Raw genomic sequence first — 15,261 nt, forward strand, 5'->3', positions numbered from 1 at the left:
ATTAAACTATAGTCAGTACCTTAGCTGTCTCTGCCTGGCCATAGATATTCCCCTTTTTCCATAGATATTAAACTATAGTCAGTCACTGGGATTCTCTGCCTCTAACCCTAGATATTAAACGGGGCTGAGTCACTGGCTTAAACTGGGGCTATTAAACTCGTGCCGTACCCCTGGGGGTAAACGTCACCTGATATTGGGTTGATTCACTGTTGTGGTCAGTCAGTACCATAGATATTAAACTCCCCCCTTGGGTTGTACCTATAGTCAGTCGGAGATATTTTGTGGGCTATACATCGGCCTTGTCTCAGGATGGTAAGTTGGTGGTTGAAGATTTAAACCCTCTAGTAAACTATAGTCAGTACCATAGATATTAAACAAAGTGGGTAGATATTTATAGTCCTTCCTAGATTTAAACTATAGTCATAGGGATATTAAACTATAGTCAGATATTAAACTATAGGATGGGGCCACAGTGTCTCCTGTCCCTCCTAGATATTCTCAGCCTCCAGTATTTATGTCTACCAGATATTTATAGTCAGTACCATAGATATTAAACTAGGGTCAGTACCATTGTTTATCTGGAGTACTTCTCCTGTCCTAGATATTCGGTAGTCCTGTACCATAAATTAAACTAAGTAAACTATAGTCAGTACCATAGATATTAAATAGTCAGTCTCCATAGATATTAAACTATAGTCAGTACCATAGATATTAAACTATAGTCAGTACCTCTCTACCATAGGAGGACCTGTACCATAGTTAGCCCTAGGACCATGCCCCAGGACTACCTGACATGATGACTAAACTATAGCTGTCCCCAGTCCACCTGGCCATGCTGCTGCTCCAGTTAAACAAGTCTGGCCTGGGCCCTAGGACCATGTCCCAGGACTACCATAGATATTAAACATGAGGACATAGATATTAAACTTGCTGTCCCCAGTCCACCTGGCCATGCTCCTGCTCCAGTTTCAACTGTTCTGCCATAGATATTAAATTATTCAACCATGCTGGTCATTTATGAACATTTGAACATCTTGGCCACGTTCTGTTATAATCTCCATAGCACAGCCAGAAGAGGACTGGCCACCCCACATATAAACTCTCTACCATAATATTAAACTCTTTCATAGATTTAAACTATCTCGGAGGACCTGAGCCCTAGGACCATGCCCCAGGACTACCTGACATGATGGCTCAGTACCATAGATATTAAACTGTCCCCAGTCCACCTGACTGTGCTGCTGCTCCAGTTTCAACTGTTCTGCCATAGATATTATTATTATTTGACCATGCTGGTCATTTATAAACATTTGAACATCTTGGTCATGTTCTGTTATAATCTCTACCCGGATATTAAACAGTCAGAAGAGGACTGGCCACATAGATATTAAATAGCCCAGTTCCTAAACTCAGTACCATAGGTTTCTTCCTAGATATTTTTGGCCTTTCTAGGGAGTTTTTAAACTAGCCACCGTGATATTTTACACCTGATATTGTTTGCATAGATATGTTTGGGGTTTTAGGCTGGGTTTCTGTACAGCATAGATTTGAGATATCAGCTGATATTAAACTATAGTCAGTACCTATATAAATACATTTGATTTGATTTGATTTGATAGTCAGTACCATAGATATTAAACTATAGTCAGTACCATAGATATTAAACTATAGTCAGTCAGTACCATAGATATTAAACTATAGTCAGTACCATAGATATTAAACTATAGTCAGTACCATAGATATTAAACTATAGTCAGTACCACAGATATTAAACTATAGTCAGTACCATAGATATTAAACTATAGTCAGTACCATAGATATTAAACTATAGTCAGTCAGTACCATAGATATTAAACTATAGTCAGTACCATAGATATTAAACTATAGTCAGTACCATAGATATTAAACTATAGTCAGTACCATAGATATTAAACTATAGTCAGTCAGTACCATAGATATTAAACTATAGTCAGTACCATAGATATTAAACTATAGTCAGTCAGTACCATAGATATTAAACTATAGTCAGTACCATAGATATTAAACTATAGTCAGTACCATAGATATTAAACTATAGTCAGTACCATAGATATTAAACTATAGTCAGTCAGTACCATAGATATTAAACTATAGTCAGTACCATAGATATTAAACTATAGTCAGTACCATAGATAATAAACTATAGTCAATACCATAGATATTAAACTATAGTCAGTCAGTACCATAGATATTAAACTATAGTCAGTCAGTACCATAGATATTAAACTATAGTCAGTACCATAGATATTAAACTATAGTCAGTACCATAGATATTAAACTATAGTCAGTACCATAGATATTAAACTATAGTCAGTACAATAGATATTAAACTATAGTCAGTCAGTACCATAGATATTAAACTATAGTCAGTCAGTACCATAGATATTAAACTATAGTCAGTACCATAGATATTAAACTATAGTCAGTACCATAGATATTAAACTATAGTCAGTAACATAGATATTATACTATAGTCAGTCAGTAGCATAGATATTAAACTATAGTCAGTACCATAGATATTAAACTATAGTCAGTACCATAGATATTAAACTATAGTCAGTACCATAGATAATAAACTATAGTCAATACCATAGATATTAAACTATAGTCAGTCAGTACCATAGATATTAAACTATAGTCAGTACCATAGATATTAAACTATAGTCAGTACCATATATATTAAACTATAGTCAGTACCATAGATATTAAACTATAGTCAGTACAATAGATATTAAACTATAGTCAGTCAGTACCATAGATATTAAACTATAGTCAGTCAGTACCATAGATATTAAACTATAGTCAGTACCATAGATAATAAACTATAGTCAGTCAGTACCACAGATATTAAACTATAGACAGTGTTCCATTCCATTATCCATCGTGTTTTATATGTTTAGTAATTGTGTGACAGGCCCCTGAAGAATACCCTTAGCCAAAGAAGCAGACTGTATCCTGATTCATTGTGGTTAACGACATGGCTCTCTCTCATGAGAGTATAGATAGGAGACGTGCTGCATAAAATCCATCGCCATAATGTGCGTTCCAGGTTTAACCAGCTATTAGCTATTTAGAACGTCCCACTGAACTTCCCCCCGAAACGTCCCACTGAACTTCCCCCCGAAACGTCCCACTGAACTTCCCCCCGAAACGTCCCACTGAACTTCCCCGAAACGTCCCACTGAACTTCCCCCCGAAACGTCAATGTCAACGTCAACAAAGATGATCGTGGACTTCAGGAAACAGCAGTCGGAGCATCCCCCCATCCACATCGACAGGACAGCAGTGGAGAAGGTGGAAAGAGTTCATCGGCGTACACATCACGGACAAACTGAAATGGTCCAACCACACAGACAGCGTTGTGAAGAAGAAGCAACAGCGTCTCTTCAACCTCAGGAGGCTGAAGAAAATTGGCCTGTTACCTAAAACACTCACAAACCTTTACAGATGCACAATCGAGAGCATCCTGCTGGGCTGTATCACCGCCTGGTACGGCAACTGTTCCGCCCAAAAATCGCAAGGCTCTCCAGAGGGTAGTGAGGTCTGCACAACGCATCACCGGGGACAAACTACCTGCCCTCCAGGACATCTACACCACCCGATGTTACAGGAAGGCCAAAAAGATCATCAAGCACATCAACCACCCGAGCCACTTCCTGTTCACCCCGCTATCATCCAGAAGGCGAGGTCAGTACAGGTGCATCAAAGCTGGGACCGAGAGACTGAATAACAGCTTCTATCTCAAGGCCATCAGACTGTTAAACAGCCATCACTAGCACATTCGAGGCTGCTGTCTATAGGCATTGTCTAGGAATCACTGGCCACTTTAAGGAATGAAACACTAGCAACTTTAATAACGTTAACATATCTGGCATTACTCATCTCATGTGTATATCCTGTATTCTATACTATTCTACAGTATCTCATTCACTTAATAATGTTTACATATCTCGCAATACTAATCTCATATGTATATACTGTATTCTATACTATTCTACTGTATCTCATTCACTTAATAATGTTTACATATCTTACATTACTAATCTCATATGTATATACTGTATTCTATACTATTCTACTGTATCTTAGTCTATGCATTACTAATCTCATATGTATATACTGTATTCTATACTATTCTACTGTATCTTAGTCTATGCATTACTAATCTCATATGTATATACTGTATTCTATACTATTCTACTGTATCTTAGTCTATGCATTACTCATCTCATATGTATATACTGTATTCTATACTATTCTACTGTATCTTAGTCTATGCATTACTCATCTCATATGTATATACTGTATTCTATACTATTCTACTGTATCTTAGTCTATGCATTACTAATCTCATATGTATATACTGTATTCTATACTATTCTACTGTATCTTAGTCTATGCATTACTAATCTCATATGTATATACTGTATTCTATACTATTCTACTGTATCTTAGTCTATGCATTACTAATCTCATATGTATATCCTGTATTCTACACTATTCTACTGTATCTTAGTCTATGCATTACTAATCTCATATGTATATACTGTATTCTATACTATTCTACTGTATCTTAGTCTATGCATTACTAATCTCATATGTATATACTGTATTCTATACTATTCTACTGTATCTTAGTCTATGCATTACTCATCTCATATGTATATACTGTATTCTATACTATTCTACTGTATCTTAGTCTATGCATTACTAATCTCATGTGTATATCCTGTATTCTATACTATTCTACTGTATCTTAGTCTATGCATTACTAATCTCATATGTATATCCTGTATTCTACACTATTCTACTGTATCTTAGTCTATGCATTACTAATCTCATGTGTATATCCTGTATTCTATACTATTCTACTGTATCTTAGTCTATGCATTACTAATCTCATGTGTATATCCTGTATTCTATACTATTCTACTGTATCTTAGTCTATGCATTACTAATCTCATGTGTATATCCTGTATTCTACACTATTCTACTGTATCTTAGTCCGTTCTGCTCTGACATCGCTCGTCCATATGTGTATATTCTTAATGAATTCCTACTTAGATTTGTGTGTATTGGGTGTACAGTATGTTGTGTAATTTGTTAGATATTCCTTGTTAGATATTAGTGCACTGTCAGAGCTAGAAGCACAAGCATTTCACTACACCCGCAAATACATCTGCTAATCACCTGTATGTGACCAATAGAATTTGATTTGATTTGATTTGATATATTGGACTTGTGTTGGTGTGGTGGCATAGGAGAACACGCTGGGAAAAAAATGTGTCTGCGCACACACAGGGAGACACACACAAACACCTACATGCACAGGCACACACACGCACCCACACAGTGAGGCAGAGGGAAGCCTTATCAAACGATGTAATTAGCATTCAGACGTCAGTAGCCCTGTCGTTGTCATGACAAAGACGCTCACGATAATGTAATGACACCGTTTTGATTCGCCAAGACATGGACGGTGGTGAACGGCCTCGTCTACTTGAAAACCTGGTTAATTTGGGCTCAACAGCCAGCAGCTCTTGAAAAGGCCCTGCATACAATTTGCATTTATGAATTGAATTTGAAGACAGAGCCAATAACTTACTGAGGAAGAGATGTGTTACCTGAATCAGCTCAGACAGCACAACACTAATGAACAACTATGTTTTTTCCCCTGCATTACAGAGCACAGGGCCGTGTTCAGTGGGGCACACTGTAGGCAAAGCTTCTGTAACAGGGAATTAAAAATGGGTGTTCTTATTGGACATATTCTGGTAGTACATCCTCGTTTCACTCTGTTTCAAAACGTTTCTTCCTTTTCAACATAACCAATCTCTTTCCTGTCAGTCTGGGACATAACATGCTAGCTACAGCATGGTGATGTATATTAATGGGACATAGCATGCTAGCTACAGCATGGTGATGTGTATTAATTGTATAGCATGCTAGCTACAGCATGGTGATGTGTATTAATGGGACATAGCATGCTAGCTACAGCATGGTGATGTGTATTAATGGGACATAGCATGCTAGCTACAGCATGGTGATGTGTATTAATGGGACATAGCATGCTAGCTACAGTATGGTGATGTGTATTAATGGGACATAGCATGCTAGCTACAGCTTGATGATGTATATTCATGGGACATAGCGTGCTAGGTACATCATGATGATGTGTATTAATGGGACATAGCATGCTAGCTACATCATGGTGATGTATATTAATGGGACATAGCGTGCTAGCTACAGCATGATGATGTATATTCATGGGACATAGCATGCTAGCTACATCATGATGATGTATATTCACGGGACATAGCGTGCTAGCTACATCATGATGATGTATATTCATGGGACATAGCATGCTAGCTATAGCATGATGATGAATATTCATGGGACATAGCGTGCTAGCTACAGCATGATGATGTATATTCACGGGACATAGCATGCTAGCTACAGCATGGTGATGTGTATTCATGAACCTGGGCTAGCAGGTGGAGACAGGTGGTTCTCTAATGAGCTGTCCTAATGACTGGCTGTGTTCACCTACTATACAGTGCATTCACTATGACAGGGAACATTACCACGAAGAACGACACCACCTGGCAGAAGCATGTCGTATGGTGCTGTATACAGACCTCAATATGTCTCTTTTTTTCAGTGTGCAAGTCTTTGAAAGTATATATTTTCTTTTATCTACGATTATGAATCCATGATAAAACAGTATTTCCATTACACTATTGTATAATAGCTCATCTCTTAGTGACTGGCTTCCTAAAACAGGTAGGCAAGTGGAATGCATGGCTTAACAAGGGTGAAGTCTTCCTCGTTCACCTACTGTACAAATAACTGAATCAAGCATCAAGCGAACAACAATAAAGGTGAACCACAATGAACTTTTATTATGCTATTCCGCTCTATTGCTATCTCATTATGACTAAATAAATCATCTGACCTAGCAGTCTGCCTACTTGAGAGTGTAAAATAAGTCACACTCATGTTATAAGCTACATTTCCTGGTTCCCACTCACAGGCCCACTCAGTCTGGTCTCTGGGCTGTAGTGTGATGTTTGTTTATAACATGGCCGTTCCTCTTCAGTATGAATCACTGGTTCTGACTATTCATGACCAGAGAGGTACCTAACGGCTCGATTCAATCCGTTGTAGCACAATTTACATTTGTTACTATGTTTGGCCAACTCTGAATCTGGTGTCCATGTTGTTGTTTGGCCAACTCTGAATCTGGTGTCCATGTTGTTGTTGTTTGGCCAACTCTGGATCTGGTGACCATGTTGTTGTTTGTCCAACTCTGGATCTGGTGTCCATGTTGTTGTTTGGCCAACTCTGGATCTGGTGTCCATGTTGTTGTGTTTGGCCAACTCTGGATCTGGTGACCATGTTGTTGTTTGGCCAACTCTGAATCTGGTGTCCATGTTGTTGTGTTTGGCCAACTCTGGAACTGGTGACCATGTTGTTGTTTGGCCAACTCTGAATCTGGTGACCATGTTGTTGTTGTTTGTCCAACTCTGGATCTGGTGACCATGTTGTTGTTTGGCCAACTCTGAATCTGGTGTCCATGTTGTTGTGTTTGGCCAACTCTGGAACTGGTGACCATGTTGTTGTTTGGCCAACTCTGGAACTGGTGACCATGTTGTTGTTGTTTGTCCAACTCTGAATCTGGTATCCATGTTGTTGTGTTTGTCCAACTCTGAATCTGGTGTCCATGTTGTTGTTTGGCCAACTCTGAATCTGGTATCCATGTTGTTGTTTGTCCAACTCTGAATCTGGTGTCCATGTTGTTGTTTGGCCAACTCTGAATCTGGTGTCCATGTTGTTGTTTGGCCAACTCTGAATCTGGTGTCCATGTTGTTGTTGTTTGGCTCTGGATCTGGTGACTCATGTTGTCTGTTTGTCCAACCATCTGGTGTCCATGTTGTTGTTTGCCAACTCTGGATCTGGTGTCCATGTTGTTTGTTTGGTTCCAACTCTGAATCTGGTGTCCATGTTGTTGTGTTTGGCCAACTCTGGATCTGGTGACCATGTTGTTGTTTGGCCAACTCTGAATCTGGTGTCCATGTTGTTGTGTTTGGCCAACTCTGAATCTGGTGTCCATGTTGTTGTTTGGCCAACTCTGAATCTGGTGACCATGTTGTTGTGTTTGGCCAACTCTGAATCTGGTGACCATGTTGTTGTTTGGCCAACTCTGAATCTGGTGTCCATGTTGTTGTGTTTGGCCAACTCTGAATCTGGTGACCATGTTGTTGTTTGGCCAACTCTGAATCTGGTATCCATGTTGTTGTGTTTGGCCAACTCTGAATCTGGTATCCATGTTGTTGTGTTTGTCCAACTCTGAATCTGGTGTCCATGTTGTTGTTTGGCCAACTCTGAATCTGGTATCCATGTTGTTGTTTGTCCAACTCTGAATCTGGTGTCCATGTTGTTGTTTGGCCAACTCTGAATCTGGTATCCATGTTGTATTGTTGTTTTGATCTGGTGTCCCAACTCTGAATCTGGTGTCCATGTTGTTGTTTGGCCAACTCTGAATCTGGTATCCATGTTGTTTGTTTGGTATCCCAACTCTGAATCTGGTGTCCATGTTGTTGTGCCAACTCTGAATCTGTATTCCAACTCTGAATCTGGTGTCCATGTTGTTGTGTTTGTCCAACTCTGAATCTGGTGACCATGTTGTTGTTTGGCCAACTCTGAATCTGGTGACCATGTTGTTGTTGTTTGTCCAACTCTGAATCTGGTGTCCATGTTGTTGTGTTTGGCCAACTCTGGCCTGTCTGTCTGTATGTGGGGGTGGAGGGGTATATGCATAGAAATATAATTATTAGAACAGACATTCCCATCCAAGTCAATGTTCTGTGATGGGTGGCCCGGTGGCCATAATGAATCTACCCATGCCAGGAAGTAATATAAAGTCATTCTATTTCTATGTGTATAGCTACCGTATGTACGTTCTGTATGTATTAAAGTCTACAGAAGACTCACGCTAGTCTACTCCTATTAGTAAATAGAAATATGAGTCAGTCTACAAGGTTCATGCTCATGACTTGACTATATATATATATATATATGTACGAACTATGTTATTTTCCAAACTTTATTCATCTCAATTTTTTTCTTCTTCTCAATGTTTAAAATGGCTCACAATCTCATATTTTCTGTCCTCCACCAATCAATGTCTTCCTGAGTACTGCTACCGTCCAACATGATATTCACTGTTACTGTCCCACGGGAAGGAGTAGTGTCCTCTTACACTCCACTGGGCACAGACGTCAATTCCACGTCTAGTCCACATTGGTTCAAAGTCATTTAATTGAAATGACGCTTAAACAACGTTGATTCAACCAGTGTGTGCCCAGTGGGACTCCTCTGTCAGGCTTTCACAGTATGTATATTTTAAGTGCTACAGATCAAATGCTGGGGAAAGGTCCTGTTTATTGTCAGTTGTCCTTGTTAATACCAAGGCAATGTGTTGACACTCCCCTGAAGCTTCTGATTGGTCGGTTTAGTGAACTGTGATTGGCTTTCTGTCCAAGGAAGTAGTCACAGTTTCATCCAATCACACCACGTACATCCCTGATCCATCCAATCACGTCACGGCGTACATCCATATCGACGGTCCGTACCATCTCAGACCACTATGGGGGTGTCAGAGAAGACAGAACTAATAGACTCAGCCACAGACTTCTTCCTCCTTCCCTTCCCCAGTAACCCTCCCTCCTCATCCATCTCTCCCTGGTCCCCCTCCCCATCGTTGGGGTTCACCTTCCCGTTCAGCCCCAGTCCCAGCTCCTTGGGGTCGATGAAGGCCACGTGCCTTGGGTCAGTGTTGTTGACCAGGTCCTCATGGCTGGGTGTGGCGCTGAGCATGGAGGAGTGGATGGAGTCCTCGTGGTTCTTCTTGGGGCAGCAGAAGCATCGGCAGGGGGTCAGGTACAGGTAGATGAGCACTAGGACCACGCTGGTCAGGCAGCCCACCAGGGTGGTGTAGGCCGTGTTCAGGGTCTCACCGTTGCCGTTCTCCGTGAAGTTATGCACCTTTGGGAATCGATAGGAATGGAGTTGATTTGAATTGAATTGTTATTTACATTTTTTGTCATTTTTGCACTAATCCAGAGTGAAATTAATTGGTTTGAGCTGAATTGAATTGGTTTGAGCTGAATTGAATTGGTTTGAGCTGAATTGAATTGAATTGGTTTGAGCTGAATTGAATTGGTTTGAGCTGAATTGAATTGAATTGGTTTGAGCTGAATTGAATTGGTTTGAATTGAATTGGTTTGAGCTGAATTGAATTGGTTTGAGCTGAATTGAATTGAATTGGTTTGAGCTGAATTGAATTGGTTTGAGCTGAATTATCCCCCAAGGGGAAATTAAGATGTCACAGGATCATTGGACACACAACACGTATACATTATGAAACAGTATCCAACATACCTTGAGCAACACGTAGAGCGTCTCGTTGAGGGCTTCGCTCACAGCGTAGCATGTGTACGTCCCCGAGTCCTCCGGCTTCACCGGGCCGATCTGGAGACTACCGTCAGGAAGCACCGTGGCTGTCTGGTTAAGGCCTTCCGTCACCACTACATCACCAGGCATCACCCAGGTCTTAGACAGATCTCTGTGTTTAGTATCACAGCGCAAGATCAGCGTCTGGCCCAGCCAAGCTTCCTCGTCCGCCTCGTAGAACGTACTACAGTTCATGTAGTCTCTGTTGAGGTCGAAGACCCCCACCCTGCTTTTCTGGGACCCGGGGAGATAGCAGCTGTACTCGTCTTTAAAGTCCAGGGCTGAGTTGAGTCGGCGGATGTGCCAGTGGGCCAGGAGACTATATAGGCTACAGTCACAGATCAGAGGGTTGTTGTGGAAGTAGAGGCCGTTCTTTATCCAGGCAGGCAGCACCTGCAGCTCCTCAATGGGTGGAACCTATATTAGATTAAAATATTTATGTCCTCAATGAGTAAATTAATTTTGCAGCAATAACATATAAAAACTCAATGAACACACAAAGTAATTGATAAAAACACCACTTACAATGTAAAAATATTATATGATGCACCGTCATTAAACATTAGATTAGATTGTGCAAAAAAATACAGGTAAAAGATGCTATGCACATGGGTCTTTCGATAAATAATGGGGCCAAATGTGTGACATTGGGATCAAATTTTCAAAATAGTTTGAAACAAAAAATAATGCAGTTCCACATATGTACTTAGAGGAATTTAATATGCAAATTGGCACATAACTCCACCTATACAAAAACATTGGCCTAGGATTATACACACATACAATTATCTGTAAAGGTGCCTCAGTTGAGCACTGAATTTTAAACACAGATTCAACCACAAAGAACTAGGAGGTTTTCCAATGCCTCGCAAAGAAGGACACCTATTGGTAGATGGGTAACAATATAAAAAGCAAATACTAAATATCCCTTTGAGCATGGTAAAGTTATTAATTACACTTTGGATGGTGTATTAACACACCCAGTCACTACAAACATACAGGCGTCCTTCCTAACTCAGTTGCCAGAGAAGAAGGAAACCGCTCAGGGATTTCATCATGAGGTCAGTGGTGACTTTTAAAACAGTTACAGAGTTTAATGGCTGTGATAGAGGAGAAAACTGAGGATGGATCAACAACATTGTAGTTACTCCATAACACTAACCTAATTGACAGAGTGAAAAGAAGGAAGCCTGTACAGAATAAAAATATTCCTTAGCATGCATTCTGTTTGCAACAAGGCACTAAAGTAATACTGCAAAAACTGTGGCAAAGCAATTCACTTTTTGTCTTGAATACAAAGTGTTATGTTTGGGTCAAATCCAATACAACACATTACTGAGTACCACTCTCCATATTTTCAAGCATAGTGGTAGCTGCATCAAGTTATGGGTATGCTTGTAATCACTAAGGACTGGGGAGTTTTTCAGGATAAAAAATAAATGTAATGGAGATAAGCAGGAAAAATCCTAGAGGAAAACCTGGTTCAGTCTGCTCAGATGAATTCACTTTTCAGCAGGACAATAACCTAAAACAGAAGACCATATCTACACTGGAGTTGCTTACCAGGAAGACAACGAATGTTCCTGAGTGGCCGAGTTACAGATTTGACTTAAATCTGCTTGAAAACCTATGGCAAGACCTGAAAATGGTTGTGTAGCAATGATCAACAACCAATTTGACAGAGTTTCAAAAATTTTGAAAAGAATAGTGGGCAAATATTGCACAATCCAGGTGTGGAAAGCTCTTAGAGAATTACCCAGAAACACTCACAGCTGTAATCACTGTCAAAGGTGCTTCTAGAAAGTGTTGATTCAGGGGGAATACCTATGTAAATGAGCTATTTCATTGTCAATAAATTTGCAAACATTTTTAAAAACATGTTTTCACTTTGTCATTATGGGGTATTGTGTGTAGGTTGATGGGTGAGTAAACAAATCTATTTAATCCATTTTGAATTCACAACACAACAAAATGTGGAATAAGTCAACGGGTAGGGATATTTTCTGAAGGCCCTGTACATCCTTTAAGAGGGGTTCATACAGACATTAGCCAGTCAAATGCAAGGACCTGTAGGGACATTTTAAGCACTTAGGACCAAATATAAACTGAACAAAAAAAAGAAACGCAACAAGAAACAATTACAAAGATTTGACTGAGTTACAGCTCATAGAAGGAAATCAGTCAATTTAAATAAATGCATTAGGCCCTAATCAATGGATTTCACATGACTGGGCAGGGGCGCAGCCATGGTCGGGCCTGGGAGGGCATCCCACTAGGGAGCCAGGTCCACCCACTAGGGAGCCAGGTCCACCCACTAGGGAGCCAGGTCCACCCACTAGGGAGCCAGGTCCATCCACTAGGGAGCCTGGCCCAGCCAATCAGAATGAGTTTTTCCCTGCAAAGGGGCTTTATTACAGACAGAAATAGTCCTCAGCAACCCCTCTCCCCCTCCTAGCAGTTCGTGGAGAAGTGAGTATACTCTAACTTTGCCGAAAATGTCCAAAACGGCCCACCTGGTGAAGGAAATGCTCCCTGAGTGAAAGTCTATGAGAAACAGTGACACACTTAGAACGACCTAAAATTATCAAAGAACATATCGGTATATATTTTGTGTAGTTACCCATTAAATCAAGAGCACATGCACCTGTTTTTATGTTTACCTTTATTTAAGTAGGCAAGTCCATCTTGTCCTGACAAAATATCCCGTTTACTACGGGAACGTTATTTTTCCAAAAATGAAAATACCGCACCCTAGTCACAAAAGGTTAAGAACAAATTATTATTTTCAATGATGGCCTAGGAACAGTGGGTTAACTGCCTTGTTCAGGGACAGAACGACAGATTTGTACCTTGTCAGCTCGGGGATTCGAAACGTGCCACTTTTGAGTTACTCGTCCAACGGTCTAACCACTAAGCTCCCCTGCCGCCCCATGTCTTCAGCGGGCATTGCGTATACTCACTTCTTAATCCCCACCATGAGTATCAAAGTAGTATAGTGCAAATCAAATCAAATCAAAATTAATGATATAGCCCTTCGTACATCAGCTGATATCTTAAAGTGCTGTACAGAAACCCAGCCTAAAACCCCAAAGCAAGCAATGCAGGTGTAGAAGCACGGTAACCATTATCCTCGTAACCATTATCCTGTGGCGGTATATGCTGTACCTTATCATTTGATAAAGCTGACGGAACAGATCTGAATGTTTAGTTTAAAATGTTCATCACATTTCAGGGCACCGCGGTAAAGACTTTATGCAAATGTTCCAAAAATGCAATTAGCGGGAAAACACCTTTCCAAAATGGGCCTCACACCTGAGGGGCGGTTTCATGGACAGAGATAGAAATATCAGTTTGAAATTTTGAAAGAGGCGAAATTAAAGATGCCACAACAATCATTGGTTACTAAGATAATGGTTACGAGGATAATGGTTACGGGGATAATGGTTACAGGGATAATGGTGACTAGGATAATGGTTACGGGGATAATGGTTACGGGATAATGGTTATGCGGCTAATGGTTGTGTGGATAATGGTTACGTGGATAATGGTGACGGGGATAATGGTTACAGGGATAATGGTTACGGGGATAATGGTTACAGGGATAATGGTTACTGGGATAATGGTTACTAGGATAATGGTTACTAGGATAATGGTTACTAGGATAATGGTTATGGGGATAATGTCTTTAACGGCTGCTAGACAATGAAAGGAAAAGAACCAACGGGAGAAAGCATATGAGAAAGTCTTCACATGAGATGAGAGTTAGCTAAACAAATGGATTGAGGCAAATAATCATGATATCATTCTGCCAGGTAGACTGCAGGCTACTTTGTAGTTAACATTTAATAGAGAAGGTATCTGTGAAAGCCATTTCCATTCAAACGTTATTTTGATTAATTATTTCATACTATTTTATCCTTCCACAATATATAGTCCCGAAACAAATCTAGGGTTGGTACCCAAGCCGGCTGGTCGTTCGTTCTATTGGTTCGGTTGCCAGAGATGCGACCCAGTCGTTCAGTCTTTTTGTTCTGTATCTATGGACGCGACCCAGTCGTTCAGTCTTTTTGTTCTGTATCTATATGGACCCAGTCGTTCGTTTGAAATATTCCTTTGCCATACTGGCTGGCAACATTCTTATCCCTTGCTTGCTAGCCAATTACGGCTAACTTACAGTCACATCAAACAGTGCAGACAATAACAACAGTAGCTTCATTTGTTTAAGCTGTTTTCTAGTGACATTTAGTTGGATACATCCATAACAATGCGCTAATGAGGTGCGATTTAACCTGGCATAGAAAATGTGCTCTCTCGTCAGGACACTGTTGTTCAGAGGAGCTAGCCAACAACCTAGAAAACACAATCACTTCAAACTGAAGCTGGAAAGACTGCAAACTAGCTGCACTTTGTTTCGTTTGACCTTTTTTCAATTGACATTTCTTTGTATGTATCCATAAAAATGATGCCTGCTGATTCATGATTACGACTGGCTGAGTAAAACTGTCTGCCTGTCTGTCTCGTCCAGACTCCCGACATGTTCGTTACTATGGGTCAGCTGGAGATCGAATTTGAATACAGAAACAATGTTTCAAATGTCAGAGAGACAGACATTTTTATACAAATCTCAGCTGTTGAAAACTAAATGTTAGTCTAAAGGAAATGTGAGATAATGTCTAGATGCTTTTTATAGTGGAGATCAAGGTTATA

General features: G+C 40.1%; 1 protein-coding gene across 1 annotated transcript in view; it reads right to left on the minus strand.

Annotated features, from left to right (window-relative positions):
* Window positions 1-8,733: 8,733 nt before the first annotated feature.
* LOC124045403 (amphoterin-induced protein 1-like) overlaps window positions 8,734-15,261 on the minus strand; it is a 34,156-nt gene continuing 27,628 nt past the window's right edge. The window contains exons 4-5 of the mRNA XM_046364698.1: window positions 10,483-10,971; window positions 8,734-10,086 (exon numbers count right to left, since the gene is read on the minus strand). Coding sequence (XP_046220654.1) covers window positions 9,679-10,086; window positions 10,483-10,971 — 897 coding nt within the window. The 3' untranslated portion in view covers window positions 8,734-9,678. The remainder of the gene's footprint in view (window positions 10,087-10,482; window positions 10,972-15,261) is intronic.

The sequence above is a fragment of the Oncorhynchus gorbuscha genome, linkage group LG10, assembly GCF_021184085.1.
Source record: "Oncorhynchus gorbuscha isolate QuinsamMale2020 ecotype Even-year linkage group LG10, OgorEven_v1.0, whole genome shotgun sequence".
In the NCBI taxonomy this organism is placed as follows: domain Eukaryota; kingdom Metazoa; phylum Chordata; class Actinopteri; order Salmoniformes; family Salmonidae; genus Oncorhynchus; species Oncorhynchus gorbuscha.